The sequence below is a fragment of the Erpetoichthys calabaricus genome, chromosome 1, assembly GCF_900747795.2.
Source record: "Erpetoichthys calabaricus chromosome 1, fErpCal1.3, whole genome shotgun sequence".
Classification (NCBI taxonomy): Eukaryota; Metazoa; Chordata; class Cladistia; order Polypteriformes; family Polypteridae; genus Erpetoichthys; species Erpetoichthys calabaricus.
In genome coordinates this window covers 51,041,313-51,062,564 of record NC_041394.2, presented here as the reverse complement: position 1 = coordinate 51,062,564, position 21,252 = coordinate 51,041,313, and the positions used below count along the sequence as shown (strand labels likewise).

The following is a 21,252-nucleotide window of genomic DNA, read 5'->3' as shown; positions in this document are numbered from 1 at the left end:
TGTGAACGCCAGTCTCCTGACTGTGTGGCAGCAGCACTACTACTGTGCCACCCTTTACTGGTCCCTTCCTTGAAACTTTTTTTTAGTGTTTAGATGTTTTTTTCAATCAATTAAATGATGTGCAGTTATGAAGATTTATAAGGAAAGGAATTAAAAACACAATACTGATGTGGATCTGTATATTCTTACATAGCAAACGATGCCATTGTGTTTATTGGTACTAGTTCAGCTTTACCAATCATTTACATTAAACAAAAATGTGGAATTTTAGCCAAAATAAAAATGATACTTTTTGAAGTGGTTCAAATTGTTATTTATACTTCTACAGTTAAAGTGTTAGTCCCATTGACAATGAAAATTCACTGCGTTACTTGTTCTGCAACAACATTACAAAGTGGGAAACTCTGAGGTTCAAACCATCACTGGGCCAATGAGGGACTTACTGAACTTGTGCTGTCAGCAATCAACCCATTTTGGGCCACTAGGGGAACTTTGCTAAGGGGCTCCTTGTTTATTTGGGTTTTTCCAAGCCGACGCTGACCACAGTCTACCCACAGGGGGTCACAGTGTGCGTGTTTGCTGGGATATTTGTGATACGATCAGAAGGTACCCTCCCAACCCCAAGAGGACCTGTCATATACACCAAACTCCAAATGAGTCAGAATGTTCAATGAATTCAAAATCTGAAGTTTGAATACAAAATTGTTTTTAACAAATTGAAATTTAATAGGAAAGGAATATAATGACAGTGGATGGAGCCTCAGATTGGGGTGGCTTTGATTCAGATGATAAAACAACAAACTGCAAATGCATGCTGTTGGACTGAGAGATCTTATAATGGAGGGCATCCTATTCAGGGTTGGTTCCTGCTTTTAGAACATCAGAACACTCTAGACGAGAACAGGCCATTCAGCCCAGCAAAGCTCGCCAGTCCTATCTACTTAATTCTTTCAAAATAACATCAAGTCAAGTTTTGAAAATCCCTTAAGTCCTACTTATTCCAAGTGTCTGGTTCTCTGTATAAAGAAAAACTTCCTGTTTGTGTAAAATTTACCCTTAACAAGTTTCCAACTGTGTCCCAGTGTTCTTGATGAACTCATTTTAAAATAACAGTCTCGATCCACTGGACTAATTCCCTTCATAATTTTAAACACTTCAGTCATGTCACCTCTTAATCTTCTTTTGATTAAACTGTATAGGCTTAGCTCTTTTAATCTTTCCTCATCATTCATCCCCTGTATCCCTGGAATGAGCCTGATTGCTCTTCTCTGGACTTTTCCCAGCACTGCTATGTCCTTTTTATAGCCTGGAGACTAAAACTCCACACAGGACTCCAGATGAGGCCTCACCAGTGTGTTATAAAGATTGAGCATAACCTCCTTGTACTCCACACATCAGGGCGCTATATAACCTGACATTCTGTTAGCCTTCTTAATGGCTTCTGAACACTGTCTGGAAGTTGATAGCGTAGAGTCCACTACAACTTCTAAAACCTTCTCATACGACATAATCACAATTTTCAGACCTCCCATTGAGTATTCAAACCTAACATTTTTATTTCCTACATGGACATACATTACATTTATTTACATTACATTTCTGGCACAAATCTGTCCAAATCCAAGCTGTTCAATGGATTGTAGATTATCTGCCAATCCTCCTATCTTGGTATCATCTGCAAACTTAACCAGCTTGTTACTTATATTCCTATCCAAATCTTTTATATATATTAACAATAGCAGCGGCCCTAGCACTGACCCCTGTCAGTTGTAATAAGGTTCCTCTCAACCTCACCCTCTAATTCCTGTGTCTCAGCCAATTCCGTACCCATCCTTAGCTCCAACTTCTTTTAGTTTGATGCCCAACCTCTCATGTGGCACCTTATCATATGCTTTCTCAAAGTCCAGATAAATAATATCATATGCTCCACTTTGATTGTATCCTTTGGTTCCTTCCTCACAGAATTCCACCATGTTAGTAAAACACGACCTCCTTCTTCTCAACCCATGCTGACTTTTCAGTAACACTCCTGTTCATGCCATGTGTTGCTCAATCTTATCCTTAATAATTCCTTCCATTCATTTTCCTGTGATGCACGCTAAGCTTACTGGCCTACAGTTGCTTGGATCTGTCCGGTCAATCTCTTTTACATAACAGGATAATGTTTGCCAATTTCCAGTCTTTCAGAATTTCCCCAGTGTGCAGTGACTTCCTTCAAAAAGTCACTGTGCCCATGTTCATGTGAAAGGCTCCAACACCCTAACCCTAAATCATTAATTCGAAGTGGACAAATGGTTGAATAACACTGGCTTGAATGGAGAGACAGATAGGAGATTGTTTACCAGCTCTTAGAGGAATAGAGTGTGCCCCACCGAGTGAGCGCCATGCTGATAACACTTCAATTGGCCTCTCTGTTTCCATGGTCTAAAGTGTTTTGTTGTTGTGCTTACATTGGACTCAGAACTGAAAAACATGCCTGTTGAGGGCTTTTGAGCAATAAGGAAATAAAATACAGGTATATATATACACATTGATTGTCATTTTCTGAAGATAGGGCTATCAACAAATGATACCCATTTGTGAAACTAACAAAACAAAATAATGCTTATGGGCGGCATGGTGGCGCAGTGGTAGTGCTGCTGCCTCACAGTTAGGAGACCTGGGTTCACTTCCTGGAACTTTGCATGTTCTCCCCATGTCTGCGAGGGTTTCCTCCGGGTGCTCCAGTTTCCTCCCACAGTCCAAAAACATGCAGGTTAGGTGCATTGGTGATCCTAAGTTGTCCCTGTGTGTCCTGCCCGGGGTTTATTTACTGCCTTGTGCCCTGTGTTGGCTGGAATTGGCTCCAGCAGACCCCCGTGACCCTGTAGTTAGGATAGAGCGGGTTGGATGATGGATGATTGGATATAACTTCTTACAAATACATAAAAAATACTTTATCAAAAATATTCAAACGATATTTTATGATGAAATGCTTGATGAATAAATGAATACTGCACAATGCATGTCAAGTCAGGTCAGGTTGGGGAGCATGCCCTGGTATAGCGCATTACACTCACTGACTACACGACAAAACAGCTCGAGATCCTGGTTGGCATCCCCCCAGGGCGACATGTGGTCCAGTCCCACCGCCCTGAAATGACCATCTATCTGCCACAGCCAGGCGTTACATGGACGTGCCGTTGGTCTGGTCCAGTCGCTCGACCCTCGGGGAATCGCACCACATGGCTGTAGTGTCATAACTGACGCACAATCATGATGCATGGCAGTCAAGATTATATAAAACTGTGTAAAATACTACAGACTATAGAGAACATACGAGATTACTATTAACCATTATTTACATCAGGGGCGGGCAAAGTCATTCCTGGAGGGCCGCAGTGGCTGCGGGTTTTTGTTCCAACCCAGCTGCTTAATTAGAAAACAATCCTTGCCAATAATTACATTTCATGGCTTGTTAGTGCTTTAACTCTTGACTATGTCAAGTCATTCTCATATCCTAGATTTTTTTTTCCATTTTAAGGATATCATCCAAATACTTTGAAGTGTAAAACGGATGGGTAATTCTCAATCCTTCACTTTTTTCTCTTCTCTTTCCTTCCAAGTATTTAATTAAACCAAATAGTGCACGATAAATACACACAGGTGTAAAGGGTAACAAGCAAAATGGATAACTGCTGGTTTCTTTTGTCATTTGCATCTTATTGCTAATAAGGAGCAATTAAAAACTGAGAATGCAGCTATTTTAGACTTAAATAAGCAACAAGGGTTCAAAATCTTAATGAGGGAGAAAACTAAAATGAAGCAGAAGTGTTTCTAGAGCAATAAGTGCTTCTTATTAAGCAATTGGGTTAGAACAAAAACCTGCAGCCACTGCGGCCCTCCAGGAATGACTTTGCCCACCCCTGATTTACATAGATATTTATAATATTAATGTTTCAATATCCTGAGATGGACTGGCACCCCTTAAATTATCATTACCCTAATCATAACATCATTATTGTGATGTTCCTTTCTGGTTCAACTTCAACTCCTCAAGCACACTTTGATATGATTTTATAAGATATAAATATTTATAATATATGATTAATTTATATAAAATTTTAAGAGATTCATATAATACAAATTCATTATAAGGGAATCTAGAGCAGGTCTGTTTTTTTCTTTCTTACACATTACATTCTCATACCTACTTAATACAGATCAGGGTCACAGGGGCTGGAGGTGTAAGGCAGGAGCCACATTTGGACAGGGTCAAGTCCAATGTAATGTCCACTCATGTGTGCACCCACACTGGGCCGATATAAAATGATCAGTTATCCTGTCTTTGAGATGTGGAAGTTACACCAGGAAAAAAAAAGATCTCATGCACACATGGGACAAAGTACAAAGTGTTATCTCTAAGCGCAGTCTGGATAGCAGAATATGTTAGTAGTGCGTTGAGTGTACAACTGGCTTACTTACAGATGGGATCGACAAATATTTACCCTCAAGTGCACAGCGCACTGCCACAGCCGTGATTTCCAGGACACCATGCACTTCACACTCCTTCTTCGTAACTACAAAAGCTACAAAATACTCTGACTCTTGATTCTTAGCCAATCATTATAAGTACACATAAACACTTGTACTGTATTATATAAGGCTTGCTTAAAAACCCATAAAAAGATGGATTATCTCAGAGACAATCAGTGAATTCATTGACAGATTAATGAAACATTGTAGAGATTTGATCAAATCTCTCTATTATAAAAAAAATCCTGGAGAGAAACATTAGGGCGTCGAGACGTGATCTTCACGCTAAGATCATGGAAGACAGTTAAAAGACCCGTGAGGACCGTAAACATGAGACATTGTGCCAAGAGATTGACCCAGGACTGTCTCGCGATGATGTAGAACATGAGATTCTTGCAAGACACGCCCTACTTAAAATCAATATCAAATAAGACAACGGGGCAGCAAAACATTCAGTCTTGTGAAGGATTTGAGCACACACAGATCCAAGGTCTCAGGTCATATAAAGCGCATAAGGACAGTACGTCATAAATGAAACGTCGACGACTACGTGAAGAAGAAAGCAGTGTGGAGAAAAGAGACTCAAAAGCATTGAAGAGAAAAAAGAGCAAAAAAAGAAAAAATAATTTAGGTGCAAATTCAGAAAATAAGGAAAGTAATTATCAGCCGAGAACAAGTGGAACTGAAACAAAGCACGTCCAATCGTGCTCAGAATTAAAAGACAAAGAGTAAAAGACAAAGTAGAACTTCATAAACACATTCACAAACGTTGGCTCTATACACATGTAGAGCAGATTATGAAACAGTGGAATTCGAAAGGCTCAAAAAAAAAAAAAAAAAAACATATGCGTGATACAAATGTGGAGAAAGTTAAAGAATATGAAAGTAGGCAAATTAGAAAATAAAGTTCGCAGTAGCACAGACAAACAAATTATTACTCGAAAAAGGGAAAATAATCACCACGGACCAGGTGTCATTGAAAAAAAAGCAGGACAAAGCAAGGTCAGAAATAAAAGACAGAGTAGAAAACAAAGTAAAACGTCATAAAGAGGTTAAAAAATAAGGGAGCCAAACACATGCAGAGCAGGTTAGAGAGAATGAAAACTGGAATTCAAGAGACTCAAAAAAAACATAGGCGCGAAACACATGCAGAGCAAGATACGGAATATGAAAGCAGAAGCAAACGATAATGTCAAAAAAAGAAAGTAAAGATTGCATTAGCGCAAAAAAAGAGAAATTATTACTCTGAGAAATAACTAAAAGGTGAATAGAGATCGAATATATGGACACGAGTGATATGTCAGAAGTATGTAAATATTGTAAGGCTTTGAAGTTTAAAGCCTTACCGGGGTTTACCTCACATGCATTTATTGGTTACTTTGCAAAAAAAATTATTAATTGATGATGATGTGGATCGCTTTGTCTGTGCTGAAATTCCAAACAGAGAAACATATCCTGAATTATAGTACAAAGTCATTAAACACGTCTCACTGACCTCATTTAAAAGATTCAGCATGTTGGGACTTGAAAGATTCCAAATATTGTTTTTACAGAAGTTCAGAAATAAAAGTGAAACTAATGAAATAGCAACAATTCAAAGAAAAAAAAAAATCTTAAAAGTGTGTATCCGGAAAACCAAACACGGCGTTGGTGAGTGAAGCGAGCAGGGGGCAAAGCCCCCTAGTATTATAAAGTAAATATATTCATTTTAGAACAAAGGTTTCAATAATGCTTTTTAACATAGAACAAATGATTCAGAATGCTTTCATATTATTGTTTAGACTCCACACAGGTGACTGTCTGGGTTGAGATTTGACTCGAGAGCTCAATGGAAGTGACAAAACACTTCAAACTGCTGCGCCACAGAATGAATAAGAATTTTTTTTTTAATTATTCAGAACAATTCAGAATAATCATGGAAGACACTCTTCAATAGTTATTTTAAATAATGTTGGATATATACAGTTATGTGAAAAAGTAAGTACACCCCATGGAAATGGTTGACTTTTTCAACATATACTCTCTAACAGCAGACCTTCATACCAACAGCGCCTGCAGATGAAAATGATAACTTGAATAAAAACACAAGTACATTTTTTTTCAATCATTTATTCAAAATTTATATATATATATATATATATATATATAAACAAACACTAGCTGTATCCTGTGGCTTCGCCCACATAGCATAGTAATAAAACAGGACAAACTTTAAGAATCTTAAAGTTTTAAGAAACTTTAAGTGGGGAGAAAAGTACATGGCAATCAGCAGCTACCCTCTAAAACACATGTAGCTCTGATCTCTCTCTCAAAAACGTCAAATGTTACTCCTTAATAATCTCTAGATGATAATGTCTGTTGAACAAACAGGTATCGCTAGCTAAGCGAAGGCAAGGTGCACTCCAACACATGGTGAGATGTAGACTAACTCGAGCAGAGGCTGGCGATGGAATGAGGAAGGCCCCGCCCCCCTGCTCTCGGCCCACAGCCACTGTGTTGGATTTGCATACATACATCGGTACTGCAAGCGAACTATGGTACTTAGTGCGATGAGAGAAGTTGAGAAAAATCAACCGGAAGGTTCAAGCAAATTATAAAAAACAACCAGCTCTAAATCTGTTAAGTAATTCTCTCGTGAAAAGCGGACAGGCATACAGACAGAACACGCTTGAACCACGAAAATTTTAAAACCGTTTCTTGGTGAGCACCTATGGGCCAAGGGTAACCTACATTCCAAATTTCAAGTCCCAAGTCCTCATGGTTCGGGCGATTTCGTGATGAGTGAGTCAGTGGTATTTGGCTTATATACTGTGTGTATATATATATATATATATATATATATATATATATATACATACACTGTATATATCTATAGATATAGGGTGGTCCAGATCTAACTATGCAACTTTTAATGCAATGCAATAATTGCATAGTTATATCTGGACCACCCTGTATATATTATATATGAGAGAGAGTGATGTGGTGGTCTACAGCAGAAGAAGCAAGCACACCCTTGGTCTCAGAAGCTGGTGTTGCCACCTTTAACAGAAATGACTTCTTGTAGGCTTTTGTATGACTGCCCACCAGCCTCCGACATCAACTTGGTGAAATTTTTGACAACTCTTTTTTGATAAATTCCATTATTTACAAGATGTTTGTGGGTTTTCTTACATGTGCTGCTCATTTTCAACCCCCCCCACCCCACTGCATTTTAGGGGATTCAAATTGGGGCTTTGACTAGCCCAGTCCTTAACCCTGCATTTCTTCTTTTTGAGCCACTTCTTGGTGGATTTGTTAGCGTGCTTCAGACCATTTTAAAGGTTCCTTTTAAAAGTTTAAACTTCTTTTGAACAGGTGGTTTCCCATTCTCCCCAAGCACACTTGAATATGATGCAGAATTCATACTTGACTGGATGACTCCAAATTGTGCAAGCCATGAATCAGCAAAACATCCCCTAAAGATTTGTTACTCGCTCTTTTTCTCTTTACCGATTTAACAGACATTTTCTACTTGATTAATTCTTCCATCCATCCATCCATCCATCCATCCATCCACTTTTTACACCCATTTATCGTGGAGAAGCTGAAGACTATCCCAGCAAGCAGTAACTGCAAGGCAGGAACAATCCCTGAATGGGGCGCCATTCCACAACAGGGTGGTGAGTAGTACATAAAGGTAAAAAAATCATTCATCCATTTGCTGCACTTGATGTTTCCACTGCAGTTTCATGAGAAGGCAGATCCAATAAAAGCTTGTAACCAGAATTCAAAAATTACTATTTGCTAATTGTGATTGTGTTAAGTATACATGCAATTAAAAGTAAAGACAGTTCTTCAGGCAGGCTCATGTGATCAGGGCAGGTGCACTGTGCAAGGACAGTCAAAAGAACGAGCTGCGTTTGAGTCTTAGAACAGCACAGTCCATATACAGAACAAGATATTCAAATAGGTCAGATGGTAGTTACCCATATCTGGAAATTTTCACAAGTAACTCATTGAATATGTAAAATGTGTGGGTATTTATAATGGTCAGGGACCTTCTGAAAGCTAGAAGCCGTCTGCAAGAACAATGCCTCCTGCTGCCTCTGCTGAACCAGAGCTACAATCATCAGCATTCCCCTTTCCAGGGAGCAAGCGCCCACTACTGGACACACAGCTACACTGCACAGGAACCAACCAAAACCGGCTATTAGTCCAACAACGGAATTCCTCCAATACTCACTTTTACCAGCCCAAGTTAGACCCATCTGCATCTCTTAACTTTTGAAGTACTTGGAGAAGCTCTGAGGGTTTATGAGAGGGAAATTTTAAATAAAGAGTAGCTGAACAGGGGGCATGAGTCCATGTCTCTGGAGCTGCGAGACAGCCATGTTCATACAGGAGCACCATCAAAAGTTTGAGGAGGAAAAACAAAAGACATTTACTATGGAAAACATCAATGTCTCTGAAATGAACAGCATGACATTGTAAATTCAAGATTTCAAAAATAAAATACAGTACCTGAATTGCTTAATTCTTCAGTAATTATGAGGTAGTCTTATTCATCACAATTAAAATGAAAAATAATAAATAAACACAATGAGAATTATGACTCTGCATTGCAATATTTACCATCATAAATATAGAACATCATACTCGAGTGCCGAGGATTGGACCGCCAAGGTCCCCGCCTTCGGCCGCCACCCAGCTCACACTGCACCCGACCTCCGAGATCCTGCCCCAAGTGGAGGAGTTCAAGTATCTCGGGGTCTTGTTCACGAGTGAGGGAAGAATGGAGCGTGAGATCGACAGGCGGATCGGTGCGGCATCCGCAGTAATGCGGGCTCTGCATCAGTCTGTCGTGGTGAAAAAGGAGCTGAGCCGCAAGGCGAAGCTCTCAGTTTACCAGTCGATCTATGTTCCTACCCTCACCTATGGTCATGAGCTATGGATAGTGACCGAAAGAACGAGATCGCGAATACAAGCGGCTGAAATGAGTTTCCTCCGCAGGGTGTCTGGGCTCTCCCTTAAAGATAGGGTGAGAAGCTCAGTCATCCGGGAGGGGCTCAGAGTAGAGCCGCTGCTCCTCCGCATCGAGAGGAGTCCGATGAGGTGGCTCGGGCATCTGATCAGGATGCCTCCTGGACGCCTCCCTGGTGAGGTGTTCCGGGCACGTCTAACCGGGATGAGGCCCCGGGGAAGACCCAGGACACGTTGGAGGGACTATGTCTCTCGACTGGCCTGGGAACGCCTTGGGATTCTCCCAGAAGAGCTAGAAGAAGTGGCCGGGGAGAGGGAAGTCTGGGCATCTCTGCTCAAGCTGCTGCCCCCGCGACCCGACCTCGGATAAGCGGGAGACAATGGATGGATGGATGGATACTCGAGTGCACTTAATCTAGTTCTGGGCCACCAAGACCTGGTGGCATCAGATGCAAGACTGAAACAAACCCTGGACATGAGGAAAGTCCTTTTCTCCATGGAATTATTAAAGTTTATCTAATCTAGTTTCAGATATTGCTAAATAGCTAGAAAATAAATAAACTATAGTCTGTAGTGGCTAACAGTATACTTAGATTTAAATAACAAAAATAATACAGGGAAGCAAGATCGAAGCACTTGTCGGTGTTCGCCATTTCAACTGAAAAATGTGGTCCTTTGTGATTCCACCATATTGCAGATAGAAGAGGTTAGCAACACAAAGAGCTCCTCCATAACAAAGTGTTTATTTCAAGCATCAGTATTTTCACAAATGTGCAAATTTTGTTTTGTAACGTCAGTGTTTATCTGTAGTTAATGCTCACATCACCTTTATACGAGTCTTGAAGTGCATACAATGGATTGGATTCACATAGCCAGGGCTCCCTGCCAATCCATCCTGTATTCTGAGGCCTGCCACAATTATACATTGTAAAGACATTTTCTTTGCGTACATAATGTCTCTCTCTTTCAGTCTCTGTAGAGATGATCACACACAGTGAAGTGAGACACAGTTTGTCAAAAGGCTCCTGGTTGCTTCTGTGAAGGCCTTTGACCTTTTTTTCTGCAAGTTTTACTTCCTCAAAAAGTACAGCATATGAAACGGTTTCAGTATTACATAACAGATTTCCTTGTCTGTTTCAGCAATCTGTCTGTTAATCAAAATGAGGCCCTTAAACTGAATCCTCCCATCTTAGCTGATTGACTTTTTACGGGAGGAGTTGCAGTGTAGGGTGCTGGAGTGACAGTCTTCAATAGCTAGAGGGAAGCTCCTTTCTTTGCAACTCTTTGCAAATGGAAAAGTGGGAAGGGTGAGACGACTAACAAAGCAGGGCATTTCCTTCTTCCCCCTCAACTCTTGTCCTTTTGCCTGATAATGATACGCCACTCTGTAGTTGATCTGTGTGGCGATTTGGTTCACTTCCAAATTGCAGCCATTCTCCTCCTCCAAAATGTCACACAATGTCTGCAGAAATACCGAACCTGTGAGGTTCAGAAAAGCAGCGCAGCCTGAAAGAAACAAAGGGACAAAAGTGTCACTTATCTTTTTACTAATCCACTGAAAAATCCATCATGTTGTCTACTGCTTCACGGAACACTTGCAGTAACATAGAGCCCCAGGAAACAAAACAATAAGTTTACACAACTAACATTATTATTATTATTATTATTATTATTAAACAGAAATTCATGTGTTTGTTTTCCATATCTGCTTATTACAACTCATAGCTAGAGGCCAAAGCTGAGCAGAGCATCATAACATCTATACTACTTGTTTTTTCTTTGTTATTAACATTACATTCTCAGTCTTTCTTAATACAATTGAGGGTTATAAGGGTTGTTTATCCTAGCAGGAATGGGCATGGAGCGTAGGTTCTAAAACTACGGGATGCAACACATTTTGGGGTCACTTGTTGTTTGAATTTGAGCTGTGCAGTGTTGTGATGTTCCTTTTAATAGGACAGGGATGTGTACGGTTTGTGGAGTGTCTTGTGATGTGTCGTCCTGGGCAGGTTAAGGAAACACCATTGATCTGCTATGCTCTGTTTCAGCCATTCTCCAAGGAGAACCAATCCCCAACCCAACCCCTATGGTGACGTTTGGCAGCGATTCTGGGTCTCTAAAACTTAAAAAAGGGCAAAACTGGGTCACGAGATAAAAAAAAGTTTAAGAAGAACTGGCACAGAGCATCATGGTCTGCTGGTAGAAACCTGCTATAAGGGTTTATTGTTACTGTACATGACTGCCATGCCACACCTTTGCATAATCTGAAGTTTCATCATAATAAAATGTATACGATCGTTTGGGCCATAAACATTGGGGGAAATAATGTGGATGACAAACACCTAATAAAATCCCATACTTTGAATTTACTTTGGGAAAACAAGAGGTAATTGAAAGAGCATGTTAAAGTGAAATATATTAAACAGGAAGAACGGTTAATTAGATATTTCGTTAATCAAATAACCACTAAGGTTTATTAATGTCAAACTTGAATTCATTAACGGGATGTATTCCCAAACCCTTTAACCAAAACATTCATTGCAAGAAACTAGAATCTAAACAAATAAAAGTCTCCATTATTATTAAATTACTGAAAATTAGATTGCGAACAAAAATCATCCAAAACCTTAATAGCAGAACAAAAACTATACATTTAAATATAATAACCATAATTGTAATTAATGTTGAATCACCTTGAAGGTAAACCTTTCCCAAAAATATAAGTAACAAGACGACATCAGGAAAGCAACTAATTAGTAACATAAAGAACTGCAGTGTAATATTTGAGTGCCTAATCATCTTTGAGTGCCTATTGCCCCCAGTATATCGATACTCTCACTAGTTAGGTAGTTTCCCTATAATGAAAATAATAAAAACGCTCATGAACGTTAGTAGTAGTAGAAGTAGTTATAATATAATTGTCATATTTCTTCTTCTTTTGGCTGCTTCTGTTCGGGGTCACCACAGCAGATCATCTTCTTCCATATCTTCCTGACCTCTGCATCTCGCTCTGTTACACCCATTACCTGCATGTCCTCTCTTACCACGTCCAAAAAACCTTCTCTTAGGTCTTCCTCTTTTCTTCTTACCTGGCGCTCTATTCTTAACATCCTTCTCCCAATATACCCAGCATCTCTCCTCTGCACATGTCCAATCCAACGCAATCTCGCCTCTCTGACTTCGTCTCCCAACTGTCCAACCTGAGCTGACCCTCTAATGTACTCATTTCTAATCCTGTTCCTTGCATATCTGACCCACATACACATTGCCACTTTCTGACACTATGATAAACTCAGGTTGGGATTAAAATATACCAGAAAATAATAATCCCAATTAGGCTTTGGCTAACACAAAGTAAAAACAAGACAAATGGGAATTAATCATGGATATGGCATCAGTCCATCACATGGAACATTCACATGCATATCAATACTCTGCCAAAGTACACTCATCCATAACTCAAACATGCATGTTTTTGAAATGTGGAAGGAGAACCATTGTACGTGAAAAAGTTTTTAATACTGACATGAGAGGAACCTGCAAACTCTACACGGAACATAACTAGGTGATGGATACAAACTTAGAATGTTTGATCTAGAGGCAGCACTCAGAACTAAATCATTATGCTACCATTGTACTTTAGTTTTATTCTAGCTGTGCTACCAGTTTAAGATGGGTTGAAGTCTAAGTATTTAACATAGACCTCAGTACTAATATTTGCAGTCCATCTATTGGAAAGTCTTTTGTAATGCATGTAGTAATAAAATGCATTGCATTTGTCATTCCCTCAGATGACACATCACAAACATTTGCATAATAAAATGCATTACTATAAACGTTTGTGGTGTTCCATCTGTTGGAATGACAAATGCAATGCATCCGTCTCTATTATATGCCATTCAGTATAGGATTCTTAAAAGCAGTGTTAATGTTCGTGATATGCCATTTGTTGGAATGACAAATGCAATACATTTTATTACTACAAATGTTTCTGATGTACATTTGTTGGAATGACAGAGACATTGCAAGTGGAAGGACACAGAGATACACAGACGCTTATCCTTTTATTAAGGTGGATAGCAGCTCGTAGTCATATTCCCACTTAAGTGACTTTCCATGAATAACACTACAGAACTTGCAAGACAGTGTGGCAGAACACAGGACTATAAAGTACAAGCATGTTAGTTCAGTCTCCCCACTTACTGTGCGACCCCAAGCAAGTCACCAAATTAGCCAAATGTACTTGTGATTTATTGGTCACTTTATCTAAAATGGTTCGTTAGAATGTTAAGTCTTTTTATTCTTTATTCATTCTTTTCCAATTTGTTGGTCCTACTTTTGCTACTGAGCTCACCTGGAGCTGTGGCAAAACAAACTGCAGACTCATTTGGGATTGAGAGATAGGTAGAGAAGCTACAGTCTTCCTCCTCCTCTGGAGACATCGCGGAGTCAACCTCAATGCCACCATCCAAGTTTTGACCACGACAAGCCTGAAAGAAAAGAATTCACCTTTTGATATAACACATAAAAAAAAAATTCAAACTGCTTAAAGATGAACAACTGGCATATCTAGCATCTTTAAATGACCCACCAGATACTTTTATAACTCTTGGGCATGTCAGGGAATAATAATAATTGTCTGTAAACCTCTTTCCAATTCTACTGAGTAATGAAGCAAAAAAAAAAAAAAGAAAAAGAACGTTTGTTGTTAGAAGACCTTCTAAAGCAGGTAAAAGCTGTGTAGACTATAGTCATGCTGTTGTCTTGTTGATTTTTCTCCAGCATATTGTGACAATATTTGTTCAAATACAAAGCATGTTTTTCTATTTACATTTTCTCCATTACGTATCATGTTTACATTATATTTCATTATCATATGATATTTGCTTCACATGCCCCATCAACCTCTGAGTGAAGTCTGCATAGTCTTCAACATGGTGGGGAATTTCTTCCAGGTACTCCAAATGTGTGTGTGTGTGTGTGTGTGTGTGTGTGCGCATGCATGAGTGGGGCCTGTGATAGACCGGCATCCTTTCCAGGGCCACTTAGAGCTTTAAACCTGATGGTGCAGGGATAGACTGTGGCCCCCTACAACTCTGAATTGAAAATGGGAGAATCAAAAAGAAAAGGCAACTTTAATATTGGTAACTGTAAACAGATGAACATAACGATTATAGCACTTCTCCACATAGTCTCTCTCTGAAAGTTGATACAGTTCTTGTATCGTTCCACTAACTTCTTTGGTCCTTGGTAGAAGAAGCCTTTTGGGTGCTTCTGAATCCATATCTGAACCACATCCTTAAGCTCATCATCAGAGGCGAACCTGCAACTGCATAGAGACACTAAGTCTCTAGTCACAGGGGGATGTGGAAGATGATCAAACTGCATCTGTTGCATTACCTCCACCATTATGGCCATTACATGGGGATGTGTTTTGTCATGGAGTAGCAAGACTGCTTTAGACAGCATCCCTCCTCTTTTGCTGTGCATTGCAGGTTTCAGGTTCCCTCTAAGCACAGCACAGTATGTTGTACTGGTCACTGATTGTCAGAGTTCCTGAAAATGCACCACAATAGAACCTTTCATGTCCCAAAAGAATATCAACATGATTTTATTAGTGGAGAGCTGTAGTTTGAGTTTTTTTTTTTTTTTTTTTTTTTACTAGAGAAGATGGGCATTTTTCCACTGCATGCTTTGTCTCTTGCTTTTCAGGCCATAGTGATGGGCCCATGTCTCATCTCAATTGAAAATCCGCTCCAAAATATTTGGATCTTCTTCATAATGTTTCAGTAATTGGTGTGTAACATTCACACGCTGTTGCTTGTGCAGATCAGTAAGATGTTTGGATATCCATCTTGCGCAAACTTTACGGTACCCCACATCATCATTCACTATGACACATGCAGATTCATAGATGATATCCAAATATGCAGCAACAGCAGAAAACTGGCAGTCTTCTCTGATGAAGGCATTTGCTATGTTGAGATGGGTTTGTGTGTGTGTAATGTTGATGGTCGACAAGATCAAGCTTCATCGAATATGCTGTTCTTCCCACTTTAGACCTTTATACACATTCATAAACTTTTCATTGAGTTGTGCCATTTTCATTTCTGCATTGAGCCTTACAAATGTGAATTTCAGCAGCTTTCACTCCCTCTGCTCAAAGAAATTTCACTACAGCTTGTTGTTCGACAAGGTGCAATACTACATCAATGTATCCATGTTCATTAGACCTTCGAATAAGAACAGAGTGCTGTGCTGTTCATATTGAAACTACCTATAAGCCATTGTGAACATGTTGTATTGCATCAACTTCTATCCTTTGTGGTTACCGCATGATTTTCATATACTCTTTACTTTTGCAAAATACATGCAATTATTGTGTAATACACTAGGTTTACAAGTACACTTAAGAAAAAAATTTTAAGACACTGACATTTCTGTCAATGTCTGTGTGGGTTTCTCCCCTACCATATAGAAGACTATGTTAAGTTGATTTGTGATTCTAAATTGACATTGAAGGATGACTATGGGTGAATGAGCGTGTAAGTGTAGCCAATTCAAAACGGAGTCCTGCATTGCACCAGATACAACTGTAATAGGCTTCAGTGGCTTTGACAATGGATGGATTGGTTTTTAGCCACTGCTCAAGATAAAAGGTGATATATACAAAATGGTGAAGAATTTACTGCTATGAAAGGATTGACCTCCTACCTGGACAAAGAACAATTTGGGTATTGATTTTGTTGCGGGGCCATCGAAAAAGCTGAAGATGTCTGCCAGCTTCACTGGTTTGCAATCTGCTCCATACACTGTGCCCTCCTCACCGTGGCTTGATATGACAGCAAGAAAACACTCCCCTAATGGCTCACGACTGGCTGGGTGAGAGGAGGAAAAAAAAAATACAAATTAGAAATTAAAGTGGATATGCACATCACCTAACAGAGGGACAGAGATGTTTCCACTCTTTGAAGAAAACTCTTACTTTGTCTCTGCCTTGTTGAGTTATCACATGTCTTTTAAAAATTCTGATTGTATATTTAGGAACTATGTTATATATATATCTTGTCACGCTTGGGTCACAGATTTGCACAGAGACACAGGAGTAGAAAAAAAGGAACTTTATTCAAAGCACTGCAAACAAAAATTTGTCTCTTTTCAAAAGTTTAAACGTGCTCCATGACAAGTCAGAGATGACAGTTCCGCCAAGAGCAGAGAATGTCTGAGAGTGAGAAGGAGAAGCAAACAATCTATTTAACAAACTGATAGAAGCCCGTACAGGCTTTTTAAGTAGGCGGAGCATATTATATATATATATATATATATATATATATATATATACACACACTAAAAGTTACTTTTCCTACAATGACAAACTTTTTATGTATTTTTTGAGACAAAGATGACAAATAGTATGGAAAATTGTATTCTTAAAATTAGTAATCTCTATGTACAGTATTAGAAAAGTATAAGCACATGAAAAAATTAGACACTATATTTAACTAAGCATTAAGATGTAAGAGATAGAATTAAAAAGACTTATGCCTACATATTTTTATATTATTCTGTATGAGCTAGAAACCAACAATAGTTTATTAAGCCAAAGGTTAGACGTGCAGGAGAGCTGGGGAAAGATGATCACTTAGAGAGAGAATGTGAACTCTTTAGCTATAAATTATAGTAGCAAACAAGAATAGTCCTTATCAAACAGATAAGATAGTTAAAGGGGTGTCAAATCACGCTCTATCTAAGAGTTATTGGTGGAATCAATTAGAGGCAGGACTCGAGCAATGGAATGTTAGGAGTCAGATGAGGATGAATAATAACTTGTGTGATAAGATTGTAATAAATGTAAGAGTTGCTTTTAGTTGTTTGCTCATTGTTCCATCTTAAGTGAGTCTGTATGCACGCCATACAATAAAGCTTAATTCTGCTGTCAGTTCTGAAGTCTCCGAGTGCCTTCATTGGGGCAGAGGGCACCTGTGCCCTGTCAGCCTGCTCCAACAATAGGAACCCCTTCTAGAAGAGACGCCATTTCACCTCACCAAAACCAACTCTGAAAGAAGATCCCCATCTACGATAAGAGCATCAGCCTCCCCCCTCTTGTTCCTAGGTTCAGTTTACATTCAAGATGCATGAGAGATGAACAATTTATAAAAGGAAATTAAGAGAAACACATAAAACACTCCCCACATCATGGTCCCTAAGGTTCATTCTCCAATACTGTATTGAATACGGTAAAGGAAATTACAATTCTGTGTATACTGCTTTTGATGTAAACCCTCCAAAACCTTTGTAATGATACAAGATTACTGGAGATGACTGAAGCTGCCGCATTTTTAGGCTTCACTACAGGGTGAAATGATTTTTATACCCAAAATTTCCATTATTCCTACCAATTACTTGTTTGAATTTTAAAGAACACACTTTTACACTAAAATTGTGTTTTGCAATAACCATCAATAAAAGCCAAGTCACCAGGAAAAGCAAGAATATAATGGGAGAAAAAAAAAAAAGGTAAAAGAAAAATTAAATATTGTATACAGAAAAGTTCTCAGTTACTTACATAGTACTCCTGATACATCTTATCAACCCAAACAAGTGTAAATGAGGCCTGCCATCTTAGAAAATTTTGCAGGCAAAGTTGGGTAATACAAAACTAGTTTACTCTTAATAAGAAAATGGATGGATGAAGCACATACCACAGCAAGTGCAACCACAATTGGAGTACTGAATACTTGTACTCTAAACACTTCAAGATAATTGGGAATGACCAATCAAGAACAAATTGGGTCCTATTTGGAAATAAAACCTCTAAATGCAAAGGAAGCCCTAGACTATGGGGAACTGTAGTGTCACTTAGAGTATGGAGATACAAGCATTGTCTTTCAATTCCCGATGGGCATGCAGAACCTAAAATAAAGGGTTTCAATGTATTCTTCATTAATATGAAGGAGGCATCAGAGGATGAACAAAAGGAAAAGCAGATTTAGGAATGAAGAGTAGACCAAACATTTCAAAATAAGGACTCCTAAATTTTGATTTATGTTCTGGATCTGTTTAATCCGATTCAGAATCAAGGTGAAGGGGTACAGCAACTATAATGACAGTATCTTCCTAAAGGCTAGAATTAGTCTTAGATGGGATACCAGTCCATCATTGGACAAATATGTGCACACAATCACACTTACTTATACAAGGCCAATTAACAATTGCACAACACCCAAAATTCACTTCAATGTGTTCTTCTATAGCACCCTTCCATTTACAAGCTCAGAACACTACATACTGTACATTTAGACAGAAGTGGCCCAGCTGCTTCTCCGGATTTCCAAATCCATTTCATTTATTGAATATTCAGTTGCTTCACATCCAACAGAACATCACTTCTATTCTAAGGCATTACATAAAGGGGGGACGGAGTTCTTTCCTTTCCAGTAAGTAGTGATTACACCTAGTCAGTGGCCTGACTGAAGGTTGCTCTCCTTATCTCATCACGAGCCAGGTGCCATTATGTCACATATCCAGTAAGCGCGTGACAACATGGGAATGGTAAAGTGGAGTTGAATCATATGCTGAAGAAAAAAACAACCAGATATGCCCCCAGCCATACCAACTGATGATGAGATGCTACTAGCCTAAATATGCAAAAGATTAAACATTTCAACAATGATTTCCACATACTGCAGGCTTTGTCAATATATAATTCACATACACACAAAGACGCTGCAGCACAGCTTATATCTTTTTCCTTTTATACATACCATTCTGAAATTCTTCATAAATTTCTTCTGCTGTCAGGTCATTTAACAAAGTGACTTTGAACCCCAGTTTCGTTAGGATTTTATGAAGTCTCTTGGTATCTCTTTTGGAGCCGCTTCGAGGTGGCAGGTCAGGCTTGTGAAATGTTCCCACTGACACAATCAAGGCCTTCTTCGTCCCACTGTTCATACCTTTACGAAGCAATGGCATGTTTGAAAACATTTGATTGAGCAAGCTGCCAAATCGTAGAACTTCAGGAGATAACAAAAATCTAAAAAATAAAATTAGTTGGAAATCACTTAGCACAAAAATGTAGCAAAGCAAAAATCTCACTTTGACAAGTGCCAATTTCCAGAGAAATATTGTCAAAACCGCAAAATCAAGTAAACTTTACATATAAGAAGTTCAGTCACGAGGCATCAGACAGTGAGAACTCTGCAGCTCACAAGGGAACTTATATATGACAGCTCATTCACCTGAAGTGGCCCCACCTCTGGAGCGTAAAGACAGATTCATTTGTTAGGAAAATCCAAGGAGTGCCAAGGTCATGCAGGCTGTGGCTGTCAGCATTTGTTACAACTCCATAGGAGCTAATATGAGTCAACAGCTAAGTCGGGGTGAAATTAACAACCTTGCTGCTCCGTGAAAGCGTAACCAGACACACCTAATTCAGGTAAATTATAAGAAGCAGGCAGCTAAAGTACGTGCCTCATTTCATTAACCAAGTGGAAATGATTTTCGAAAGATGGTCATATTGTACCCAGGGTCTGAAAACCCATAGAAAATGACGCCAAAATCATCTGTGAAGCATCGCGCAATTTGTGCGGTTACCTGCTGGGGTGACGGTCTCTGTATTACTAAGGAATTGGTTCATTAGATCATAAATGATCACCTGACTTTTAAAACAATTAGTTTGACTGTTCGCTGGGGGTTTCTGTGTGTACTGTACTTTCCTTCCACACTCCAAAATCGCTCTCTTTCAGGTTAAATGGCGAGTGTAGACAAGCCTGCGTGAATGTTCCTTGCAAAGAGCTTGCGCCAGGTGTTGCTAGGAATAAAATAAATACACGAGAAAAATGTGTTTGGATAGGCAAATGTATCTGCAAACTAAAATCTCTTGAGATAAACTGGAATAAATGAATTACACATGTATAACTTAAAAAAAAACCTGAACATAACAAAAGATGGTTTTGTCAGGATAATTTACAATGACCCAAAACAGTCATTTTGCATACTAAGTGGAACCATATTTTATAAATGGATCTTTTAGTATGTGATCGCGAGAAGTAAACGGGTGTATTTTTTCTCAGTACGAAGTGCATTTTGATAAACTGCGTCTTTTCTTTTTCAATGCTTGATGTATTATTTTAAACACAACTGGTTTTGTCTTAGTGGTTAGCGCACCCGCTTCAGGCGCCAGAATCCTGACTTTGCGGGTGTTGGAGTCTGCCCCAGCACCGTGATCACCCAATAGGACTAATAAATAAATAAAACGATTTCATTAAAAGAAGGTTAAATTCGTGTTGCCTTTCTGTGTACAAAAATAGCTTGCCAAACAAGAATCTAAAGAATATGGTTACCTGCGCACGCAGAGCATGCGTTAGTACAGAACACACTAATCTAAAGGCCTTTGATTTGTACGACAGGAAAGAAAAAAAAGAGGATTGGTGTACTGTATATAACAACGCTTTTACAGCTCGTTAACTTCATTTTTAATAATTACGCCTCGGCTGAAAGGAATTTATGTTTTGTGAAAGTAAAAAATACAATCATGGTTTAGACGATTCTTTTTAAATCCATCCATCCATCCATCCATTATACAACCCGCTGAATCCGAACACAGGGTCACGGGGGTCTGCTGGAGCCAATCCCAGCCAACACAGGGCACAAGGCAGGAACCAATCCCGGGCAGGGTGCCAACCCACCGCAGGACACACACAAACACACCCATACACCAAGCACACACTAGGGCCAATCTAGAATCGCCAATCCACCTAACCTGCATGTCTTTGGACT

At 39.1% G+C, this 21,252-nt stretch overlaps 1 protein-coding gene across 1 annotated transcript; it reads right to left on the bottom strand.

Moving 5' to 3' along the window:
- Window positions 1-9,876: 9,876 nt before the first annotated feature.
- LOC114649895 (caspase-7-like) lies at window positions 9,877-19,639 on the bottom strand. The gene is made up of 4 exons (XM_028799270.2): window positions 19,239-19,639; window positions 16,189-16,352; window positions 13,829-13,964; window positions 9,877-10,980 (listed from the first exon to the last, which is right to left on the bottom strand). The coding sequence occupies exons 1-4, from the start codon at window positions 19,456-19,458 to the stop codon at window positions 10,664-10,666; spliced, it is 837 nt and encodes a 278-aa protein (XP_028655103.1). The 5' UTR covers window positions 19,459-19,639; the 3' UTR covers window positions 9,877-10,663.
- Window positions 19,640-21,252: the final 1,613 nt, after the last annotated feature.

Bases quoted from the DNA above. Each gene is read 5' to 3' on its own strand.
- LOC114649895 (XM_028799270.2), bottom strand. From the start codon at position 19,458: ATGTTTTCAAACATGCCATTGCTTCGTAAAGGTATGAACAGTGGGACG. The intron at 16,353-19,238 runs GTATGTATAAAA...CCTCTCACCCAG, and splicing joins TTATGAAGAATTTCAGAATG to CCAGTCGTGAGCCATTAGGG. The intron at 10,981-13,828 runs GTGAGCTCAGTA...TGTTTCTTTCAG, and splicing joins TTGTTTTGCCACAGCTCCAG to GCTGCGCTGCTTTTCTGAAC.